Source organism: Bombina bombina, chromosome 1 (genome assembly GCF_027579735.1).
Source record: "Bombina bombina isolate aBomBom1 chromosome 1, aBomBom1.pri, whole genome shotgun sequence".
NCBI lineage: Eukaryota > Metazoa > Chordata > Amphibia > Anura > Bombinatoridae > Bombina > Bombina bombina.
The window spans coordinates 1,173,555,884-1,173,581,608 of record NC_069499.1 but is presented as its reverse complement, the minus strand read 5'-3'; the positions used below and the strand labels follow the sequence as shown (position 1 = coordinate 1,173,581,608).

The following is a 25,725-nucleotide window of genomic DNA, read 5'->3' as shown; positions in this document are numbered from 1 at the left end:
TCCTGTAGCCTTCAGGGAACTTCTGAGGAAAACGGGATGTCTCAGTCTGTAATTTTAACTGCGCAAAAAAGCGCTAGAATAGGCCCCTCACACTCATACTACAACAGTGGAAAGCCTCAGGAAACTGTTTCTAGGCAAAAATAAAGCCAGCCATGTGGAAAAAAATTAGGCCCCAATAAAGTTTTATCACCAAGCATATATAAAAAACGATTAAACATGCCAGCAAACGTTTTATATAGCATTTTTATAAGGGTATTACCCCCGAGAGCAAGCATGATACCAGTCGTTATTAAATCACTGTATTGAGGCTTAACTTACATTTATCAGGTATCAGCAGCATTTTCTAGCATTTCCAATTCTAGAAAAAATTGTAACTGCACATACCTCATAGCAGAGTAAACTGCACGCCATTCTCCCTCTGAAGTTACCTCTCTCCTCAGATATATGTGAGAACAGCAATGGATCTTAGTTACAACCTGCTAAGATCATAGAAAACTCAGGCAGATTCTTCTTCTATCTCTGCCTGAGATAAAACAGTACAACTCCGGTACCATTTAAAATAACAAACTTTTGATTGAAGAAAATAAACTAACTATTTTTCACCACTCTCTCTTACTACCTCCATGCGCGTTGAGAGTTGCAAAAGAATGACTGGATATGGTAGTGAGGGGAGGAGCTATATAACAGCTCTGCTGTGGGTGTCCTCTTGCAAATTCCTGTTGGGAATGAGAATATCCCACAAGTAATGGATGATCCGTGGACTGGATACACCTTACAAGAGAAAGGATGTAAGGAAAGTTTAAAAAAACCCCAGATGATAACATATGCTGAGTTACCATATTGCAGATAAAGTTATAAATAGGAAGTGAATGGATTGTTGTGAAAGGAAGGAGATAAACCTGTGTGACTAAGGGAATAGAGAGGACAACCATTTGCTAGTAGCAAATAGATAAAGTGGAGACCCCTTATTAGAAAGTACCAATGCTACAATGCTTTTTCAAATGAGTGGTCCAGTGTTAGTCAGTTTCCAGGCGATTGGACAAATACCTCACAACATTGATTCTATTTAAGGTTCTGGCAATTTTTAAGAAGCCTTTCTTGCCCCTTCATCAAAACAATAGATCATAAGACTCCTTCCTTTTTCAGAAGTTCTACCATTCAAATCAGTTGTTTCATGTCCTTACAGCTATCCAGCGATTAAAATAATGATAATCTGGAAGAAACCCTAGCCTTATTTTGCTGTTTTTTATGTTAGGGTTCATAGATTCATATTTTTCTGAAGGAACAACAAAAAACAGGCAAATACACAAAAGATGGGGTTGTTGGTTCTAAACTGCCACAAAAACCTATATTTCTGTGTTTGTAATTGAAAAAAATATTTAATGGGGTCTTAAAAGGAAGGATAGGTAAGGGATAAGAAAGGTAACATATAGAGCAAACGGAAGAGAAGACACATGAGAAAAAGTAGCAGTGGAAACGGTTTACAGAAGTCAAGGTAATATCAGAAAAAAAAAGTGGTAACTGGAGTGACCTAGTGGGTAAGTTGTAAATTCTTCAAGTAAAGACTGGTGAAATTGAGCAGAGGAGGAAATTGAGGCTCATTTGGTAAGGGGATAAATTAGCAGAAGAGAGAGAGAGGTGTGTTATGTAAGGGAGACTGTGGTTAGAGACCCACCCTCTGTGGTAACACCTTATCAGCCATCTTCCGCCTTTTAACTCTGCAAAGAAAAAAATATAGATTATATATTGTACATACGAGCACCATATATATTAAATATAACTGATAGACACACTCAAGCATCACTAATAGTGCACATATATAAATCATTCCCCCCAAATCAAGCACTAGCAAGGCAAATCATTTTACTTTTTGATTTTATTAAATATAATGTATATATTTATTTTTTTCAGGAGGGATCTTATACACACACTGTCAAGTTGATGGCACATGGGAACACAAAAAGTGTATTATAAATATACTGATGTAGTGTCTGCTATGTCTGAGGAATAAGTATTGCAAAACCCATAACTATGACAACAAATAACCTGTTGTGCAAAATACCCAGTAACTGCTGTCATTCAGTTTGGTGTGCACTTGTGAGATATATATATATATATATATATATATATATATATATATATATATATATATATATATATATATATATATATTTTTTTTTTATTTCTACACACCCCTGTTAAAATGTCAGGTTTCTGTGATGTAAAAAAAAGAGACAAAGATAAATCATTTCAGAACTTTTTCCACCTTTAAATGTGACCTATAAACTGTACAAGTCAATTGAAAAACAAACTGAAATCTTTTAGGCGTAGGGAAGTAAAAAAAAACAAACTAAAATAATATGGTTGCATAAGTGTGCACACCCATAAACTAAGACTTTGTTGAAGCATCTTTTGATTTTATTACAGCACTCAGTCTTTTGGGTATGAGTCTATCAGCATGGCAGATCTTGACTTGGCAAGATTTGCCCACTCTTCTTTGCAAAAACACTCCAAATCTGTCAGATTGCGAGGGCATCTCCTGTGCACAGCCCTCTTCAGATCACCCCACAGATTTTCGATCGGATTCAGGTCTGGGCTCTGGCTGGGCCATTTCAAAACTTAAATCTTCTTCTGGTGAAGCCATTCCTTTGTTGATTTGGATGTATGCTTTGGGTCATTGTCATAATGAAAGATGAAGTTCCTCTTCATGTTCAGCTTTCTAGCAGAAGTCTGAAGGTTTTGTGCCAATATTGACTGGTATTTGGAACTGTTCATAATTCCCTCTGCTTTGACTAAGGCCCCAGTTCCAGCTGATGAAAAACAGCCCCAAAGCATGATGCTGCCACCACCATGCTTCACTGTGGGTATGGTGTTCTTTTGGTGATGTGCAGTGTTGTTTTTGCGCCAAACATATCTTTTGGAAATATGGCCAAAAGTTCAACCTTGGTTTCATCAGATCATAACACTTGTTCACACATACTTTTGGGAGACTTCAGATGTGTTTTTGCTAAATTTAGCCAGACTAGGATGTTTTTCTTGCCACTCTACCCCATAGCCCAGACATATGAAGAATACAGGAGATTGTTGCCACGTGTACCACACAGCCAGTACTTGCCAGATATTCCCGCAGCTCCTTTAACACTGCTGTAGACCTCTTGGCAGCCTCCCAGACCAGTTTTCTTCTCATCTTTTCATCAATTTTGGAGGGACGTCCAGTTCTTGGTAATGTCACTGTTGCGCCATATTTTCTCCACTTGATGATGACTGTCTTCACTGTGTTCCATGGTATATCTAATGCCTTGGAAATTATTTTGTACCCTTCTCCTGACTGATACCTTTTAACAATGAGATCCCTCTGATGCTTTGGGAGATCTCTGCAGACCATGGCTTTTGCTGTAGGATTCAACTAAGTAAATGTCAGGAAAAACCTACTAGAACAGCTGAACTTTATTTGGGGTTAATCAGAGGCACTTTAAATGATGGCAGGTGTGTACTGACTCCTATTTAACATGATTTTGAATGTGATTGCTTAATTCTGAACACAGCTACACACTTATGCAACCACATTATTTTAGTTTTTTTTTTTTGTTTACTTACCTCATCCTAAAATATTTTAGTTTGTTTTTCAATAGAGTTGTACAGTTTATAGGTCACATTAAAAGTGGAAAAAGGTTCTGAAATGATTTATCTTTGTCTCGTTTATTTACATGACAGAAACCTGATATTTTAACAGGGGTTTGTAGACTTTTTATATCATTTCTCAAAGAAAAACGTAGGAGCCAGGGACCCACAAACTATTATGGAAATATTTTTTTAGATAGCAGGATTGTTAACCCTTACTACCACATTGTAAAGGTTTCCACCTATACAAGAAAATTGTACCATACTCCATAGAGGAGAAGTATACCAACAAGAAGAAAATATTTTACTATACTCCATAGAGAAGTCTATTTAAAAGAAGCGTACCATACTCCACGGGGAAGAAGTACATCTCCTTTTACAACAGGGAGGCCCACCACATCCAGCAGTAGGAAAGGTTTACCATACTCCACAGAGAAGAAGCAACCCATACCCTTAGGTACTGGAAGAAGAAAGTACAACACTACAGGTGATTACCCAAACGGTAAAACAGCTTCAACACAGATAGGGATTAAATCCCCTCCATGCTTTCAACATACCTCTTATGTTTGAGGTTTTAAAAGGTGAGCAATATTCTTTCACTATTGTCACACAACACACCAGTGCTTTCATACTGCAACATAATTTGTTTCTTTGTTTTTGTTCTCTCCCTTCTATGAGCGCTGACATCTGAACCCCATACTTCACACACACATATATTATATATATATAAAACAAACTAAGACCAAGTGAAGGGTGCACAGGCTTATGTAATCACCCCAGACATATACAAAACATGGAAGGGGACTGCACTCTCAGACCGGACCGGGTACGCATCCCATGACCCTGCAACATGCTCAGCCCTGGATGCTCACTGGCAATCACAGGAAGCTGTGCTGTCCCCAGAATCATAGGCAGTTAACCCTAGACAGGTCTGGGTGCAATAACCATAGGGAAAATTACAAAACAAATTAATACAAAACACAGAGAAATTTCAGCACTCACTCACAAGCTCTCAGCTAAGATTAAAAGCAAAAATAGAAGGGTTAGTTACCAAATTTCGCCAAATGGGACAAACCCAGGTACCACGTCAAGGTCCCTTCCAAAAACCTGGGACCCTAAAACGGCCACACAATGCAAGCTTTCAATCCTTTTGGAAGGGACCTTGGCGTGGTTCCTGGGCTTGTCCCATTTGGCCAAATGCAGTAACTAACCCTTCCATTTTTGCTTTCAATCATAGCCAAGAGCTTGTAAGTGAGTGCTGGACTTTCTCTGTGTATATATATTATACCATATTTATGCCCATATTTTCAGATTGGGATGTTTGTATTAGTTACAGTATTAGCGTAGTCAAATATGTGGGATCTTTGTACCGCACTGATTTCTGCTTTAGCAGCGCCATACACATAGCCACAACATCGCATTATATTACAACTAAGGCGCATTGAACATCATACAACACTCTATTCAAGTAACATACAATTAGTCTCTTGTAACCTTATGATTATGCTATTTGTTTGTGTATGTAATATTGTTTTTAATTTTTGCCTTGGTGACTTTTTGACCCTCTAGGGCCTCTGTAAGGTCTCTCGCGCATGCGCAGTTGCGCTGAAGGGACGCCACACGCACTAGCAGGATCAGTACCAGGTAAAGCACATAAATTGTTTGTTCACTTGTTGTTTTGTAAGGTCTGAGGACGGTGGTAACACCGAAAAAAAAGTAAAGTTTGGTGGTAAACACGGAGAGTGCCTTTCTTGCTTTACATACATACATATATACACACACATACATACATACATACATACAAAATTAAACTTTTGTGGTTCAGTTAGAGCATGCAATTTTAAATAACTTTCCAATTTACTTATTTTATCTAATTTGATTTGTTGAAAAGCATACCTAGGCTCAGGAGCAGGCAAGCACTACTAGAAAGCTAGCTGCTGATTGGTGGCTGCATATATGGCTCTTGTTACTGGCTCACCCATGTGTGCAGTTAGCTCCCAGTAGTGCATTGCTGCTCCTTCTACAAATGATAACAAGAAAATGAAACCTTTAATAGTATAAGTAATCTGAGTTTGAGTTTCATGTCCCTTTAAGCAAAAACAAATGTGCAGAAGATCATTTGCATGCTTGTTTACAAACAAATTTCACCAGTGTCTTAAATGGAGCATGCCAGTAATCTTTCATCTAGGTACACATGAAAGTAAAAATACAAAAACTTAGAAAATGCCTGTGGCTTAATGGATATGGTCTCTGACCTCCATTGCCACTATATTGGGTTTGAAACCACATGAATACTCTCCACTTTTTCTTAGATTTAAAAAAAAAAAAAAAAAAAAAAAAAAAAAAGAGAATCAACCTTTGTAATTGAATATGCTACACCACAAATACAATGCACAGCTCACTTGTAGCTCTACCGTAGTAGTGAATATTTTTCTGTCAAAGGGCTTGGATAAATTCCAGTTTATAAATTCCCACTAGTCCCAATCAAGCAGTGGACAAGTAAAGCAGGCATTTTATTAATCCACTAGTTGTTGTTTTTCATAAATCTGACTGATACTGTAGTGATATAATTGTAATGTTCTTGCTTTTTGCATTTTAAAAGAAAGCTGTATGAATACAGACACAAACCTATAAATGCATAATTTACAAAAAAAAAACAAAAAAGGGAGCCGCACAAAACCCCCAAAAAATTCTGAAGGGCGAGGTCGTGGACTCTCCCTGCCAGGAAAGAAAGGAATTTATCTGGTAAGAATACATTTTGTTTTCTTTCCAAAGGCAGGGAGAGTCCACGACTTCATTCTCCCAAACGCTGCTTCAAATTTGTAAAAAAAATCTGATCCATAGAGGCTTCATTTTTTAAAGCCCAGGAAGAAGCTACTGCTCTAGTGGAATGAGCCGTTATCCTCTCAGGAGGATGCTGTCCCGCTTTCTCATAAGCCAAGTGGATGACACTCCTCAACCAGAAAGACAATGAAGACGTAGTAGCCTTCTGACCCTTACGTCTACCCGCATAGATGACAAATAAAGATAAAGATTGTCTGAACTCTTTAGTAGCCTAAAGGTAAAACTTCAAAGCACAAACCACATCCAGATAGTAAAGAAAATGTTCCTTCGCTGAAGGATTGGGACACAAAGAAGGAACAACAATCTCTTGATTAATGTTACAATCTGACACCACCTTATGAAGGAAACCTAGCCTAGTGCATAAAACCGCCTTATCGGTATGGAAAACAAGGTAAGGGGGGGGGGGGGTCACGCTGTAAAGCCGAAATCTCAGAGGCAATGGCTAACTGAAACAAAACTTTCCAAGATAACAGTTTAATGTCAATAACATGCATGGGCTCAAACGGAGCCTGCTGCAAAACACGCAGAACAAGATTGAGACTCCAAGGCGGAGCCACAGGTCTAAACACAGGTCTGATCCTAGTCAAAGGACTTCACATCCGGAAGCTTAACTATTCTCTTGTGTCCCTTTAGAGAACTGGCAGATAGACCCTTCTCCAAACCATCCTGGAGAAAAGATAAAATTCTGGCAACCTTTACCTTATGCCAAAAAAAAAAAAAAAAAACACGTTCCTCACACCAGTGCAGGCAAGTTCGCCATAACTTATGGTAGACGCGCCGACGAATCGGCTTAAGAGTTTGAATCTAAGTGTCTATGACACAGAGAATCCTCTCCTAGCTAGGACTAAGCGTTCAATCACCATGCAGTCAGCCTAAGAGAATCTAGATTTTTATGTAGGAAGGGACCATGTATAAATAGATCCCTGCGACAAGGTAACCTCCATGGAGTAGAAGAGGACATTCTCACCAGATCCGCAAACCAGATCCTTCGCGGCCAGGATGGAGCAATTAGAATCACTGATGCTTGCTCCTGCTAGATGCAGGCCACCACACGAGGGAGAAGAGGCAATGGAGGAAAGAGATATGAGTCTGAACCTCCATGGAACCGCTAGAGCATCTATTAACTCTGCTTGAGGATCCCTTAATCTCGACCTGTACCTGGGTAGTTTGGCTTTGAGACGAGCCCATGAGATCTATCTCCGGCATCCCCCATCTGCTACAAATCTCTGCAAACACCTTGGGGAGGAGTGACCATTCCCCCAGGTGAAAAGAGTGTCTGCTGAGGAAGTCTGCTTACCAGTTGTCCACCCCCCAGATGTGGATCACTGACAGCATACAGCTGTGGGCTTCTGCCCATTCTAAGATTTGGGACACCTCCCTCATCGCTAGGGAACACTCAGGTAACCTTCCAACTTCTTGTAAATGGGTTCCTTAAAAGAAGAGCCATCTTCCAGAGGGATAGTGGTGCGCTTAGCTAGCATTGAAATGGCACCATCCATCTTAGGGATGGAGCCCCACAGTTCCAACTGAGAGTCAGGAACTGGGAATAAACGTCTTAAAAGTTGAAGGGGAAAAGGACGTTCCAATTCTCTCTCATTCGCTCTTGATAATGTTCGCCATACGAACTGGGACAGGAGAAGTCTGTGGGGCCTTCCTGTCCTCGTAAACCCTGTCTAGCTTAGGGATATTATGCTCCTCAGCCAGTTTAGCTTCTGGAACTTCTAACGTAGACAGAACCTCCTTTAGTAAAAAATGCATATTTTAAATCTTTAATCTGAAGGAGGGCTCCTCGGAAGGAGGATTTGATATTTGATCATTGAAGTCTCCGACTCAGAGATTTCGCCCTCTGATGCTACTGAAGTTAACTCATCCTCGGACAGTTGAGACATACTGACTAGATCCGATAGGAAATTAGATGCATCTAAATCAGTAGAACTATGTTTAACCTTTCTCTTATGTTCCCCAGAGATAGGCAAGGCACTCAGGGCGGCAGACACAGCAGATTGCAACTGCGTGGTAAAGTCCGCAGGAAAAAAGCTCCCACCAGCCGGAGTATTAGGCGTGCCGTGGGGAACTGCATGTGAAGCGGATTGAGGGGATAGGGTAGGTATCTCCCAGATCACAGAATCCTGAGAGGTTGACGGCTCAGAGGGACTAATTATGCTAGGGGGGTTAGCAGACTTTGCTCCCTTCTTAGACTTTAGAACAGTACCCAGGATATTGGAACAAAATTGAGCAGGTGGGCAAACCACAGCCTCCTAACAATATAAGCAGGTGTTATTTAATATAGAAGGAGTAGAAACTTCTAACGTATTATCAGAGTCCTCCATTGCTGGAGATGCAATCCCACAGTAAGAAAAAAAACAGTTTCAAACAGCAACTTTATTATTAAAAAGAGGCACCTTTATAACCCCAATGGCTGGGGCACTCACCATCTCCTAGACCCAGAGAAGCTATAGAAAACGCTCTCCGTAGGATTGCTAGAGTTCCTGCAGCAGGATTGTAAGGAAAATGAATGTAGCCGCACCTGATCACGTGGTGCGCAAGAATGGACCTCCCTGCTATGAAAAAGCGTGCAAAGGTAATAGGAGCTGCGCAACTCACAAAAATGAAAGTGAAACCTGTCTGTTCCATTGCCAAAAGTAAACAGCCTATATGAGCCCAAACTTTCACAAAGTGTTCCTTAAAAAACAAAGCAGTACATATTCCCCAGACTGTTCCAAAATAATCTACACTGAACTGAGATATTAACCCCAGATCCTATTGAGGTTATGAGGAGTCACACTGTGACCCTATACTAGGAGTCCCTGCTAAATCGTAAATAAAGCAGACTTACCCTCCAGGATCTATGCAGTGGAACAGATACAGCCTCTCAAGTGTGATAGCCTTGCCACGGTGTTCTGACAGGGACCTGAGTGTGGAAAGGCAAGCAGTGTAACTCAGTAACACCGATTGCCCAGTAGCTGTTGGATAGAGAATCTGGATCGCTTCGCAGAAAAAAAAAAAACTTTCCCTGCATCTCCAGACTCTAACATTCATCAATACTTTTATTGAGAGTATTACATGATTACTTAAAGCTTCAGTCCTCTCTTGAAGGGAAAATACCCATTAAAAAGATTATCCGAATCTTCTGACACTTCTCTGCTATCCTCCTCTAGTGACGAAAGGCAATGAATGACTGGGGGGATGGGGGAGGGATATTTAAGCCTTTGGCTGGGGTGTCTTTGCCTCCTCCTGGTGGTCAGGTGTTGTATTTCCCAACAGTAAGGAATGAAGTTGTGGACTCTCCCTGCCTTTGGAAAGTAAGTGCTGCCATCTACTGCTCTTGCAAATGGATAACATTCTTGCAAAACTGGTGCCATTTAGTACTCCAGAAATGGGCAGGTTCCTAAGCCTATGTCTCTGCTTTTCAACAAAAAGATATCAAGAGAATGGAAAAAAAAAAACGTAATAATAGAGGTCAATTAGAAAGTTGTTTATAATCACATGCTCTATCTGAATTATGAAAGAAAAAAAAATGTGGGTTTCATATCCATTTAAATAAAAAACATAATTTATGCTTACCTGATAAATTCCTTTCTTCTGTTGTGTGATCAGTCCACGGGTCATCATTACTTCTGGGATATAACTCCTCCCCAACAGGAAATGCAAGAGGATTCACCCAGCAGAGCTGCATATAGCTCCTCCCCTCTACGTCAGTCCCAGTCATTCGACCAAGAATCAACGAGAAAGGAGTAACCAAGGGTGAAGTGGTGACTGGAGTATAATTTAAAAGATATTTACCTGCCTTAAAACAGGGCGGGCCGTGGACTGATCACACAACAGAAGAAAGGAATTTATCAGGTAAGCATAAATTATGTTTTCTTCTGTTATGTGTGATCAGTCCACGGGTCATCATTACTTCTGGGATACCAATACCAAAGCAAAAGTACACGGATGACGGGAGGGATAGGCAGGCTCATTATATAGAAGGAACCACTGCCTGAAGAACCTTTCTCCCAAAAATAGCCTCCGAAGAAGCAAAAGTGTCAAATTTGTAAAATTTGGAAAAAGTATGAAGCGAAGACCAAGTTGCAGCCTTGCAAATCTGTTCAACAGAGGCCTCATTCTTAAAGGCCCAAGTGGAAGCCACAGCTCTAGTGGAGTGAGCTGTAATTCTTTCAGGAGGCTGCTGTCCAGCAGTCTCATAGGCTAAACGTATTATGCTACGAAGCCAAAAAGAGAGAGGAGGTAGCAGAAGCTTTTTGACCTCTCCTCTGTCCAGAGTAAACGACAAACAAGGAAGAAGTTTGGCGAAAATCTTTAGTTGCCTGCAAGTAGAACTTGAGGGCACGAACTACATCCAGATTGTGTAGAAGACGTTCCTTCTTTGAAGAAGGATTTGGACACAAGGATGGTACAACAATCTCTTGATTGATGTTCCTGTTAGTGACTACCTTAGGTAAGAACCCAGGTTTAGTACGCAGAACTACCTTGTCTGAGTGAAAAATCAGATAAGGGGAATCACAATGTAAGGCTGATAACTCAGAGACTCTTCGAGCCGAGGAAATAGCCAATAAAAACAGAACTTTCCAAGATAACATTTTTATATCAATGGAATGAAGGGGTTCAAACGGAACACCCTGTAAAACGTTAAGAACTAAGTTTAAACTCCATGGTGGAGCAACAGCTTTAAATACAGGCTTGATCCTAGCTAAAGCCTGACAAAAGGACTGGACGTCTGGATTTTCTGACAGACGTCTGTGTAACAAGATGGACAGAGCTGAAATCTGTCCCTTTAATGAACTAGCTGATAAACCCTTTTCTAAACCTTCTTGTAGAAAAGACAATATCCTAGCGATCCTAACCTTACTCCAGGAGTAACCTTTGGATTCGCACCAGTATAGGTATTTCCGCCATATTTTATGGTAAATCCTTCTGGTAACAGGCTTCCTAGCCTGAATCAGGGTATCAATAACCGACTCAGAAAAACCACGTTTTGATAAAATCAAGCGTTCAATTTCCAAGCAGTCAGCTTCAGAGAAGTTAGATTTTGATGTTTGAATGGACCCTGTATCAGAAGGTCCTGTCTTAGAGGTAGAGACCAAGGCGGACAGGATGACATGTCCACCAGATCTGCATACCAAGTCCTGCGTGGCCATGCAGGTGCTAATAGAATTACTGATGCTCTCTCCTGTTTGATTTTGGCAATCAATCGAGGAAGCAGCGGGAAGGGTGGAAACACATAAGCCATCCTGAAGTTCCAAGGTGCTGTCAAAGCATCTATCAGAACTGCTCCCGGATCCCTGGATCTGGACCCGTAGCGAGGAAGTTTGGCGTTCTGGCGAGACGCCATGAGATCTATCTCTGGTTTGCCCCAACGTCGAAGTATTTGGGCAAAGACCTCCGGATGAAGTTCCCACTCCCCCGGATGAAAAGTCTGGCGACTCAAGAAATCCGCCTCCCAGTTCTCCACTCCCGGGATGTGGATTGCTGACAGGTGGCAAGAGTGAGACTCTGCCCAGCGAATTATCTTTGATACTTCCATCATTGCTAGGGAGCTTCTTGTCCCTCCCTGATGGTTGATGTAAGCTACAGTCGTGATGTTGTCCGACTGAAACCTGATGAACCCCCGAGTTGTTAACTGGGGCCAAGCCAGAAGGGCATTGAGAACTGCTCTCAATTCCAGAATGTTTATTGGAAGGAGACTCTCCTCCTGATTCCATAGTCCCTGAGCCTTCAGAGAATTCCAGACAGCGCCCCAACCTAGTAGGCTGGCGTCTGTTGTTACAATTGTCCAGTCTGGCCTGCTGAATGGCATCCCCCTGGACAGGTGTGGCCGATGAAGCCACCATAGAAGAGAATTTCTGGTCTCTTGATTCAGATTCAGAGTAGGGGACAAATCTGAGTAATCCCCATTCCACTGACTTAGCATGCATAATTGCAGCGGTCTGAGGTGTAGGCGTGCAAAAGGTACTATGTCCATTGCCGCTACCATTAAGCCGATCACCTCCATGCATTGAGCTACTGACGGGTGTTGAATGGAATGAAGGACGCGGCATGCATTTTGAAGCTTTGTTAACCTGTCTTCTGTCAGGTAAATCTTCATTTCTACAGAATCTATAAGAGTCCCCAAGAATGGAACTCTTGTGAGAGGAAAAAGAGAACTCTTCTTTTCGTTCACCTTCCATCCATGCGACCTTAGAAATGCCAGAACTAACTCTGTATGAGACTTGGCAGTTTGAAAGCTTGAAGCTTGTATTAGAATGTCGTCTAGGTACGGAGCTACCGAAATCCCTCGCGGTCTTAGTACCGCTAGAAGGGCACCCAGAACCTTTGTGAAGATTCTTGGAGCCGTAGCCAGTCCGAATGGAAGAGCTACAAACTGGTAGTGCCTGTCTAAGAAGGCAAACCTTAGGTACCGGTGATGATCTTTGTGGATCGGTATGTGAAGGTAAGCATCCTTTAAATCCACTGTGGTCATGTACTGACCCTCTTGGATCATGGGTAAGATTGTCCGAATAGTTTCCATTTTGAACGATGGAACTCTTAGGAATTTGTTTAGAATCTTTAAATCTAAGATTGGCCTGAACGTTCCCTCTTTTTTGGGAACCACAAACAGGTTTGAGTAGAACCCTTGTCCTTGTTCCGACCGTGGAACCGGATGGATCACTCCCATTAATAACAGATCTTGTACGCAGCGTAGAAACGCTTCTTTCTTTATCTGGTTTGTTGACAACCTTGACAGATGAAATCTCCCTCTTGGGGGAGATAATTTGAAGTCTAGAAGGTATCCCTGAGATATGATCTCTAGAGCCCAGGGATCCTGAACATCTCTTGCCCAGGCCTGGGCAAAGAGAGAGAGTCTGCCCCCCACTAGATCCGGTCCCGGATCGGGGGCTCTCGGTTCATGCTGTCTTTGGGGCAGCAGCAGGTTTCCTGGCCTGCTTGCTCTTGTTCCAGGACTGGTTAGGCTTCCAGCCTTGCCTGTAACGAGCAACAGCTCCTTCCTGTTTTGGTGCAGTGGAGGTTGATGCTGCTCCTGTTTTGAAATTCCGAAAGGGACGAAAATTAGACTGTCTAGCCTTAGCTTTGGCTTTGTCTTGAGGTAGGGCGTGGCCCTTACCACCTGTAATGTCAGCGATAATTTCTTTCAAACCGGGCCCAAATAAAGACTGCCCCTTGAAAGGTATATTAAGTAATTTGGACTTAGAAGTCACATCAGCTGACCAGGATTTTAGCCACAGCGCCCTTCGTGCCTGTATGGCGAATCCTGAGTTCTTAGCCGTGAGTTTAGTTAAATGTACTACGGCCTCCGAAATGAAAGAATTAGCTAGTTTAAGGACTCTAAGCCTGTCCGTAATGTCGTCTAGCGTAGATGAACTAAGGTTCTCTTCCAGCGACTCAATCCAAAATGCTGCCGCAGCCGTAATCGGCGCGATACATGCAAGGGGTTGTAATATAAAACCTTGTTGAACAAACATTTTCTTAAGGTAACCCTCTAACTTTTTATCCATTGGATCTGAAAAAGCACAGCTATCCTCCACCGGGATAGTGGTACGCTTAGCTAAAGTAGAAACTGCTCCCTCCACCTTGGGGACCGTCTGCCATAAGTCCCTAGTGGTGGCGTCTATTGGGAACATCTTTCTAAATATTGGAGGGGGTGAGAACGGCACACCGGGTCTATCCCACTCCTTAGTAACAATTTCAGTTAGTCTCTTAGGTATAGGAAAAACGTCAGTACTCGCCGGTACCGCAAAGTATTTATCCAACCTACACAGTTTCTCTGGTATTGCAACGGTGTTACAATCGTTAAGAGCTGCTAAGACCTCCCCTAGTAATACACGGAGGTTCTCCAATTTAAATTTAAAATTTGAAATATCTGAGTCCAATTTGTTTGGATCAGAACCGTCACCCACAGAATGAAGCTCTCCGTCCTCATGCTCTGCGAGCTGTGACGCAGTATCAGACATGGCCCTAGCATTGTCAGCGCACTCTGTTCTCACCCCAGAGTGATCACGCTTGCCTCTTAGTTCTGGTAATTTAGACAAAACTTCAGTCATAACAGTAGCCATATCTTGTAATGTTATCTGTAATGGCCGCCCAGATGTACTAGGCGCCATAATATCACGCACCTCCCGGGCGGGAGATGCAGGTACTGCCGCGTGAGGCGAGTTAGTCGGCATAACTCTCCCCTCGCTGTTTGGTGAAATTTGTTCACATTGTACAGATTGACTTTTATTTAAAGTAGCATCAATACAGTTAGTACATAAATTTCTATTGGGCTCCACCTTGGCATTGGAACAAATGACACAGATATCTTCCTCTGAGTCAGACATGTTTAACACACTAGCAAAAAAACTTACAACTTGGTTATAATCTTTTTTAGCAAAAAAATACTGTGCCTCAAAGAGGTACTAAACGATTAAATAACAGTTGAAATAATGAACTGAAAAACAGTTATAGCATCAAACTTTAAAACAACACAACTCTTAGCAAAGGTTTGTTCCCATTAGTAAAATAACAATAATTAAATTTGACATAAAAAGTACAAAGCAACGTTTTTATGCACAGTCACTATAAGAATTCTCACAGCTCTGCTGAGAGAAGTTACCTCCCTTCAAAGAAGTTTGAAGACCCCTGAGATCTGTCAGAGATGAACCGGATCATGCAGGAAAAATAAAAGTGACTGACTGGAATTTTTTGATGCGTAGTAAAGAGCGCCAAAAACGGCCCCTCCCTCTCCCACACAGCAGTGAAGAGAAACGAAACTGTCACAATTACAAGCAAAAAACTGCCAAGTGGAAAATAATGCCCAAATATCTATTCACACAGTACCTCAGCAATGTAAACGATTCTACATTCCAGCAAAAACGTTTAACATGATAAATAGTTATTAAAAGTATTAGTGACCTTTAGCAGAGTAGTTCCGGTGAAATACCATCCCCAGAATACTGAAGTGTATACATACATGTCATTTTAACGGTATGGCAGGATTTTCTCATCAATTCCATTCAGAAAATAAAAACTGCTACATACCTCAATGCAGATTCATCTGCCCGCTGTCCCCTGATCTGAAGCCTTTACCTCCCTCAGATGGCCGAGAACAGCAATATGATCTTAACTACTCCGGTTAAAATCATAGTAAAAAACTCTGGCAGATTCTTCCTCAAACTCTGCCAGAGAAGTAATAACACGCTCCGGTGCTATTGTAAAATAACAAACTTTTGATTGAAGTCATAAAAACTAAGTATAATCACCATAGTCCTCTCACACATCCTATCTAGTCGTTGGGTGCAAGAGAATGACTGGGACTGACGTAGAGGGGAGGAGCTATATGCAGCTCTGCTGGGTGAATCCTCTTGCATTTCCTGTTGGGGAGGAGTTATATCCCAGAAGTAATGATGACCCGTGGACTGATCACACATAACAGAAGAAATAAATTTAAATTAATATTGAGGTAGTTATTTTTCTCCTTCTAATAAAGTACAGTTGAAAGGATGATCAAATATGAATGATTAACCAATTAAACTGGAGACAGATAATATAGATTTTAAAATACAGCAGTTTACTTGAGAATATGACTTAGGATCTAATGGTAAGTTTTGAAAAGGTAAAATTCACCATCACTTTAATGTCAGTTGAGGGTTTTATGTAGGGTTGCACCGACACTAGTACCAGTACTTGTAATCGGTCAAATGCTCCGATACTTAAACCGATACCTCCAGATCTTAGAGCTTACCCATATGCCATCTTGTGGTGTTTTTTTCAAACTTCATGTTCCCATTTCATTTTAAGCTGGAGTGGAGACTTAGCTAAAAAGTGTTCACTTCTGTTCTGCCAATACAAATTGCTGTTATTTGTATTATTGTAAGTCAGAGCAGTGCTCCAAAAGCTGCTACTATACAGCTGGAAGCCTACCTGGGAGAGATCACTGTACCTCATTCAGACAAACCCCTGAAGTACTGGGCAGTTAATAAACTGAGATTTAATGGCCCAAAAATATCTTTCTGCCCCATGCAGTAGTGTGGAAAGTGAAACTGTTCAGCTTAGCGTCAAAAGTCCTTACTGATATAAGAAACAGACTTATAGCTGAACATGCAGAGATGCTTCTGTTCCTTAAAAACATAATTTATGCTTACCTGATAAATTTATTTCTCTTGTGGTGTATCCAGTCCACGGATCATCCATTACTTGTGGGATATTCTCATTCCCAACAGGAAGTTGCAAGAGGACACCCACAGCAGAGCTGTCTATATAGCTCCTCCCCTCACTACCATATCTAGTCATTCGACCGAAAACAAGCAGAGAAAGGACAAACCATAGGGTGCAGTGGTGACTGTAGTTTAAAATTAAAAAATACCTGCCTTAAAATGACAGGGCGGGCCGTGGACTGGATACACTACAAGAGAAATAAATTTATCAGGTAAGCATAAATTATGTTTTCTCTTGTAAGGTGTATCCAGTCCACGGATCATCCATTACTTGTGGGATACCAATACCAAAGCTAAAGTACACGGATGAAGGGAGGGACAAGGCAGGTACCACTGCCTGTAAAACCTTTCTCCCAAAAATAGCCCCCGAAGAAGCAAAAGTATCAAATTTGTAGAATTTTGAAAAAGTATGAAGCGAAGACCAAGTCTCCGCCTTGCAAATCTGTTCAACAGAAGCCTCATTTTTAAAGGCCCATGTGGAAGCCACAGCTCTAGTAGAATGAGCTGTAATCCTTTCTGGAGGCTGCTGGCCAGCAGTCTCATAGGCTAAGCGGATTATGCTTCTTAGCCAAAAAGAAAGAGAGGCTGCCGAAGCCTTTTGACCTCTCCTCTGTCCAGAGTAGACAACAAACAACAATCTCTTGATTGATATTCTTATTAGATACCACCTTAGGTAAAAACCCAGGTTTGGTACGCAGAACTACCTTATCTGCATGGAAGATCAGATAAGGAGAATCACATTGTAAGGCAGATAACTCGGAAACTCTACGAGCCGAGGAAATAGCTACCAAAAAAAGAACTTTCCAAGATAAAAGTTTCATATCTATGGAATGAAGAGGTTCAAACGGAACCCCCTGAAGAACTTTAAGAACCAAATTTAAGCTCCAAGGTGGAGCAACAGGTTTAAACACAGGCTTGATTCTAACTAAAGCCTGACAAAATGCCTGAACGTCTGGGGCATCCGCCAGACGCTTGTGCAAAAGAATAGATAGCGCAGAAATCTGTCCCTTTAAGGAACTAGCTGACAATCCTTTCTCCAATCCTTCTTGGAGAAAAGATAATATCCTGGGAATCCTGACCTTACTCAATGAGTAGCCCTTAGATTCACACCAATAAAGATATTTACGCCATATTTTATGATAGATTTTCCTGGTGACAGGCTTCCGTGCCTGAATCAAGGTATCAATGACTGACTCGGAGAAACCACGCTTTGATAAAATCAAGCGTTTAATCTCCAGGCAGTCAGCCTCAGAGAAATTAGATTTGGATGGTTGAAAGGACCTTGAAGTAGAAGGTCCTGTCTCAGCGGCAGAGTCCATGGTGGAAAGGATGACATGTCCACCAGATCTGCAAACCAAGTCCTGCGTGGCCACGCAGGCTCTCTCCTGCTTGACTTTGGCAATCAGACGAGGGAGCAGAGGAAACGGTGGAAACACATAAGCCAGGTTGAAGGACCAAGGCGCTGCTAGAGCATCTGTCAGCGTTGCCTTGGGGTCCCTGGACCTGGATCTGTAACAAGGAAGCTTGGCGTTCTGACGAGACGCCATGAGATCCAGTTCTGGTTCGCCCCAACGAAGAACCAATTGTGCAAACACCTCCGGATGGAGTTCCCACTCCCCCGGATGAAAAGTCTGACGACTTAGAAAATCCCCCTCCCAGTTTTCTACACCTGGGATATGGATAGCTGATAGGTGGCAAGAGTGAATCTCTGCCCAGCGAATTATCTTTGAGACTTCTAACATCGCTAGGGAACTCCTTGTTCCCCCTTGATGGTTGATGTAAGCCACAGTCGTGATGTTGTCCGACTGAAATCTGATGAACCTCATTGTCGCTAGATGAGGCCAAGCCTGAAGAGCATTGAATATCGCTCTTAGTTCCAGAATGTTTATTGGAAGGAGTGACTCCTCCTGAGTCCACGATCCCTGAGCCTTCAGGGAGTTCCAGACTGCACCCCAACCTAGAAGGCTGGCATCTGTCGTTACAATTGTCCAATCTGGCCTGCGAAAGGTCATACCTTTGGACAGATGGGCCCGAGAAGAGAATCCCTGGTCTCTTGGTCCAGATTCAGTAAAGGGGACAAATATGTGTAATCCCCATTCCTCTGACTGAGCATGCATAGTTGCAGCGGTCTGAGATGTAGGCGTGCAAACGGCACTATGTCCATTGCCGCTACCATTAAGCAGATTACTTCCATGCACAGAGCCACCGAAGGGCGAGGAATGGAATAAAGAACACGGCAGGAATTTAGAAGTTTTGATAACCTGGACTCCGTCAGGTAAATCTTCATTTCTACAGAATCTATCAGAGTCCCAAGGAAGGAAACTCTTGTGAGGGGGGATAGAGAACTCTTTTTCTCGTTCACCTTCCACCCATGCGACCTCAGAAATGCCAACACTATGTCCGTATGAGACTTGGCAATTTGGAAGTTTGACGCCTGAATCAGGATGTCGTCTAAATAAGGGGCCACTGCTATGCCCCGTGGCCTTAGGACCGCCAGAAGCGACCCCAGAACCTTCGTAAAAATTCTTGGGGCTGTGGCTAACCCAAAGGGAAGAGCTACAAACTGGTAGTGCCTTTCTAGGAAGGCAAACCTGAGAAACCGATGATGATCTTTGTGTATCGGAATGTGCAGATAAGCATCCTTTAAATCCACTATAGTCATGTATTGACCCTCCTGGATAATAGGTAGGATGGTACGAATAGTCTCCATCTTGAATGATGGAACTCTGAGGAATTTGTTTAAGATCTTTAGATCCAAAATTGGTCTGAAGGTTCCCTCTTTTTTGGGAACCACAGATTTGAGTAAAATCCCTGTCCCTGTTCCTCCTTTGGGACTGGATGGATCACTCCCATAACTAGGAGGTCTTGTACACAGTGTAAGAATGCCTCTCTCTTTATCTGGTTTGCAGATAATTGTGAAAGGTGAAATCTCCCTTTTGGGGGGGAAGCCTTGAAGTCCAGAAGATATCCCTGGGATATAATTTCCAACGCCCAGGGATCCTGGACATCTCTTGCCCACGCCTGGGCGAAGAGCGAAAGTCTGCCCCCTACTAGATCCGTTACCGGATAGGGGGGCCGTTCCTCCATGCTGTCTTAGAGGCAGCAGCAGGTTTTTTGGCCTGCTTACCCTTGTTCCAGGTCTGGTTAGGTCTCCAGACCGTCTTGGACTGAGCAAAAGTTCCCTCTTGTTTTGCATTAGAGGAAGTTGATGCCGCACTTGCCTTGAAATTTCGTAAGGCACGAAAATTAGACTGTTTGGCCCTTGGTTTGGACCTATCCTGAGGGAGGGCATGACCTTTTCCTCCAGTGATATCAGCAATAATCTCCTTCAAACCAGGCCCGAATAGGGTCTGCCCCTTGAAGGGAATGTTAAGCAGCTTCGATTTTGAAGTAACGTCAGCTGACCATGATTTAAGCCATAGCGCTCTGCGCGCCTGGATAGCAAAACCAGAATTCTTAGCCGTTCAAATGAACAATGGCATCAGAAACAAAATAATTGGCTAGCTTAAGTGCTTTAAGCTTGTCAAGTATTTCATCCAATGGAGTCGCTTCCTGTAAAGCCTCTTCCAGAGATTCAAACCAGAACACCGCAGCAGCAGTGACAGGCGCAATGCATGCAAGGGGCTGTAGGATAAAACCTTGTTGAATAAACATTTTCTTAAGTTAACCCTCTAACTTTTTATCCATTGGATCTAAGAACGCACAACTGTCCTCGACAGGGATAGTAGTACGCTTTGCTAGAGTAGAAACTGCTCCCTCCACCTTAGGAACTGTCTGCCATAAGTCCCGTGTGGTGGCGTCTATTGGAAACATTTTTCTAAAAACAGGAGGGGGAGAGAACGGCACACCTGGTCTATCCCATTCCTTAGTAATAATTTCTGTAAACCTTTTAGGTATTGGAAAAACATCAGTACACACCGGCACTGCATAGTATTTATCCAGTCTACACAATTTCTCTGGCACTGCAATTGTATCACAGTCATTCAGAGCAGCTAAAACCTCCCTGAGTAACACGCGGAGGTGTTCAAGCTTAAATTTAAATGTACAAATATCAGAATCAGGTTGCATCATCTTCCCTGAGTCAGAAATATCACCCACAGAAAGAAGCTCTCCTTCAGCTTCTGCATATTGTGAGGCAGTATCAGACATAGTTCTTAAAGCGTCAGTATGCTCTGTATTTCGTCTAACTCCAGAGCTATCTCGCTTTCCTCTAAATACAGGTAGTCTGGCTAATACCGCTGACAGTGTATTATCTATGACTGCCGCCATGTCTTGTAAAGTAAACGCTATGGGCGCCCTGGATGTACTTGGCGCCATTTGAGCATGAGTCCCTTGAGCGGGAGTCAAAGGATCTAACACGTGGGGAGAGTTAGTCACCATGGCTTTTAAACATAAGGAACAAGGAGTTTCCTCTATGTCAGACATGTTTATACAGACTAGCAATGAGACTAGCAAGCTTGGAAAACACTTTAAATCAAGTTAACAAGCAAAAATATAAAAAACGGTACTGTGCCTTTAAGAGAAACAAATTTTGTCAGAATTTGAAAAACAGTGAAAAAAGGCAGTAAATCAAACAAAATTTTTACAGTGTGTATAATAAGCTAACAGAGCATTGCACCCACTTGCAAATGGATGATTAACCCCTTAGTTCAAAAACCGGATAAAAAAAAAAACGATAGACGTTTTTTTAACAGTCACACCAAACTGCCACAGCTTTACTGTGGGCCTACCTTCCCCAATAAACGATTTTGGAAGCCTAAAAGCCCTTTAGAGATGTCCTGTAGCATTCAGGGAACTCCTGGGTGTCTCAGTCTGTAGTAGTTAATGCACAAAAAAGCACTAAACTAGGCCCCTCCCACTCATAGTAACACAGTGGAAAGCCTCAGGGAACTGTTTCAAGGCAAATTTAAACCAGCCATGTGGAAAAAAACTAGGCCCCAATAAAGTTTTATCACCAAAGCATATATAAAAACGTTTAAACATGCCAGCAAACGTTTTATATTGTAAATATAAGAGTTTTACCTCAGAAAGTAAGCATGATACCAGTCACTATTAAATCACTGTATTCAGGCTTACCTTACATAAATTTGGTATCAGCAGCATTTTCTAGCCTTCATTTCATCTTCTAGAAAAATATTAACTGCACATACCTCATAGCAGGATAACCTGCACGCCATTCCCCCGCTGAAGTTATCTCTCTCTTCAGACATGTGTGAGAACAGCAATGGATCTTAGTTACAACCTGCTAAGATCATAGAAATCCCAGGCAGATTCTTCTTTTTTCCTGCCTGGAACAAAATAGCACAACTCCGGTACTATTTAAAAATAATAAACTCTTGATTGAAGCAAAATAACAGCTACATTTCACCACTTATCTCTTACTACCTCCATGCTTGTTGAGAGTTGCAAGAGAATGACTGGGTATGGTAGTGAGGGGAGGAGCTATATAGACAGCTCTGCTGTGGGTGTCCTCTTGCAACTTCCTGTTGGGAATGAGAATATCCCACAAGTAATGGATGATCCGTGGACTGGATACACCTTACAAGAGAAAAGAACTTACTACTAACTTTTGAAAAATGTATTCTAATTGCTAAATTGCCTGTTATACTGCTAGTTCTCATCTTACACAATTATGCTCAAAACATACTGTACTCTGAGGAACATCCTTAAGCTTATATAATTGCAGGAAGAGTGTTCATAGGACAAATTAAGTTAATTCCTATGAACACTCATCCTACAATTAAAGGACTAGATTTAATTACATTTGATTGGTAAGCTTTATTATGAATATATTTTATTTATAAACGTGTTATGTGAAATTTCTTCGAGTTTTTACAACTTTGTGACAACAAATAAAACTTATTATTTCACAATGTCTTTTGAGTTACAGTTCTTCATAATTATAAAGAAGCTATCTTAAATCATTAGTCTGTATGGTGCTTGAGAAACTGTCACGTGACATGTATCGGCGAGTTTTTGAAAAAAAGTATCGTACTTGTATCGGTCTAAAAAAAAATGGTATCGGTGCAACCCTAGTTTTATGGTAATCAGTCTACTAGTTCCTATTGTAAACATTTCCCATGTAGCAGATGAAAATCATTTAGGACACTTACAACTAACATGCCAAATTATTTCCTTAGCAAGAATAGGGTGGATTTGATTTAAATCAAATCATAATTTAAGTAATTAAGACTGTATTTAAATCCCTGGTTTTCTACATAACATTATTATGAAACTTAAAATTTTATTATTTTTCCAGGAAAAAAAAAAAATGTTGAGAGCGGCAGGGAGGGAGAAGTAGGGAGGGGGGGGACAAGAGAGAGGGGAATTCGAGTGGATGGGGGAATCAGAGGGTAGGAAAGGTTCTTGGAGGGAGAGGTAGGTAAATGGAGGGAGGGGGAGGGAGTTGGGCAGCTACGCTCGAGATAAAAGTGCACAATGCCCCCTAAGAGGTATTTTTCTTTTCTTACACATTTTGGCCCGTGTAAATAGGCTTTAACACTAGTGTGTGTATTATATATATATATCCTAAATACCATCAGATATATGTAGAAATAAGTATTTATGAATACATCGAACATATTCTGTTATGTAAAGAACATTGGAATGTTTAATATTCATATTTTCATGTCAGGTTGGCACACATAAGAATATGCAATCGGGTTTGCTCGTGAGTGGGTGTTTTTTGTTTTTTTCTTGCACGCGTCAGGTGCGACATTTTGAATTTAACTATTTGCGCGTCAGGATAACTTTTTACTATCAACTCGTCATACCAGCACAACCTCAATGCACGCAAAAAGTTTACTCCTAGTGCAATTAGCGCTCCAGCAAAAACGCAAAATAGTGCTCTACTCATAATCTGGCCCTTAATAAATAACTAATGTATGCCATAGAAAATAACACAAAAATATTGTTTGTTTTGCATTTCAAATAGTGATATTTGCGCATATTATGGTACTTTTGAAACCTTAAGGGTTTGGTTTTTATTTTTTTTTATTTTTTTAATTGCTTGGTCTACTGAAAAAAAAAAAAAAAAAAAAGTATAATTTGTGTGGATAACAAAGAAAAAGAAAAAAAGCAATAAAAAAAAAAAAAGCAATGAGATTAAAAACAAAAAAACATTCTAGCCCTGGGATGTAAAATGGTTCAGCAGCAAAATTATTAAAGGCTATTGAAAATGCAAAAGAAAATGGTTTTGTTATATGCAGACATAGTGCAAAAATAAACATTCCCTGGGTTGAATCCCTGCAAAGGACTTAAACACATAGCTAAAGTTGGTTTCAGAACAGCAATTATGCAATCAACAATGCAATAAAAAAAAATAAGGTCTACAGAGTATTTTATTTTTGCATTTTTATGTCCAATAAAATGTTTAATTAAGCATAGTTTAACAAAATACTAAAAAATTGTATAATTTGCCTGTCTCTACTACATGATTGCTAAGACCAGTGTAAGAACTCTTTACATCTGGTTCTAAATAGCCAGAGCATATATAAAGATGTTTTTAATCCCTCTTAAAACTACTTAGAGTCATATTATATACATCTATAAACTTAAATTTGCTGTATTGAAGACTTTTATTTCATAAATCAAAAAGTCACTTACCCTCTCCTTTGGTTAGCTCCAGGTGGGTGTCCTTGAGGGGTAAGCAGTCGTTTTCTGAATGGCTCCATTATTATTGGGTTTATTCCAGGTCTGATGGGAGACCCTCCCCCATATCCAGGATGCATGGGAGACCCCACTTGCATACCAGGCAGCGCCATCCGTGAGCCGTGAATCATACCTGGGCGCTATGGTAGGAGAGAAAACAAAGGGCGGGTAGGTAGGGATACTGACATGAAAAGGAAGAAAGATGTAAGAAGAAGGCATACAGGTTACACTTGCTTTGCCACATGCAAGAGGCCTAATTTAATACACATACATATACAAGCATATATACACACTAGATATTTATTCTTGTGAAAGTACAACACATTGAGATCTGGATTTGCACATATCTGTGTGCTGCACTTTCACAAGAAAAATTCTGGCTCTGAAAAGCACGAATGCAGCTTGCAGCCTCCTCTTTCCTGATTTTTAGGCCAGAAAGTGGACATATTTAACATATACACACACACACACACATTGTCTTAGCAAGTGAGTGCCTGGTGGTCTTTTTTGAAAAACATTTTTGAATACATTGTTTCCCCTCATTCCTGTTTTTTCACATGGAAGATGACCTTTTTAATTTCCCTCATATTCCCCCACTTCTCTCCCATCTCTTAACTCCCCCTCCCCACCAGCTCCCAGGTGTGCTGGGCTTACAAGCCTCACCTAGCTGGAAAGACAAGTTTCCTTCTTCAAATCTGTGCAAGGCATGTAGGGAAATACTGTTATAACATAAAGGTAGCTCTGCTGAGCAAGATGCACAAACACTTAGTGATTGTAAAGTTACACAATGGTCAAACCAGAATTTGATAGCTTTTCAAAATAAAATAGAACTTTTATTCATCCATTTTTTAATCAGGAACATTTAAGTTCTTAATCTTTTAACGTATATTTCCTAGTGTTCCGTATTCCACCAGGCTCTGTGTCATTCATTTTTCTTTTTTTTCTGTGACATTTTGGTTTTCATTGGAGTTGAAATCCTGGCTGTTAGGCAAGCAGGACTTTAGCTAATCTGCAAGTTATTAGTCTGCCTTGCAAAGTAAAAGCGCACTCCCGTGTAAAGCATGCATGTCAATCACACTAGGGAATCCCTTCTTACGTCATTACAAAAGGACAGTACACTGTAAAATTGTTTTCCCCTTAATAAATTTCCAATGACTTGGTTAAACCAGCTGCAGAGTATAAAAATGCAGAAGAAAATGCATTTTCAGGTTTGTGTAAATGAATAAACATTATAAAATAATTAAATATGGATATGTGTATGTTGAATCCTCGTTATTAAAAAGAAACTTAAATATTGATGGTGACTTCTTGTCTCAAAAACAAAGAAAGTAAATATAGTGAAGCAGTGCTTGACAAATGTGTTTAAAAATTAGCAGCCAGTAAGAATATTTAGGAGCCAGACAGTTGGATTTGTATA

The 25,725-nt window shown here is 41.1% G+C and overlaps 1 protein-coding gene across 1 annotated transcript in view; it reads right to left on the bottom strand.

The window, feature by feature from the left end:
- Positions 1-25,725, bottom strand: part of SMARCD2 (SWI/SNF related, matrix associated, actin dependent regulator of chromatin, subfamily d, member 2) — an 84,029-nt gene that overhangs the window by 48,923 nt on the left and 9,381 nt on the right. Inside the window, exons 2-3 of the mRNA XM_053699705.1 lie at positions 24,264-24,448; positions 1,676-1,718 (exon numbers count right to left, since the gene is read on the bottom strand). Of these exons, the coding sequence (XP_053555680.1) occupies positions 1,676-1,718; positions 24,264-24,448 (228 nt within the window). The remainder of the gene's footprint in view (positions 1-1,675; positions 1,719-24,263; positions 24,449-25,725) is intronic.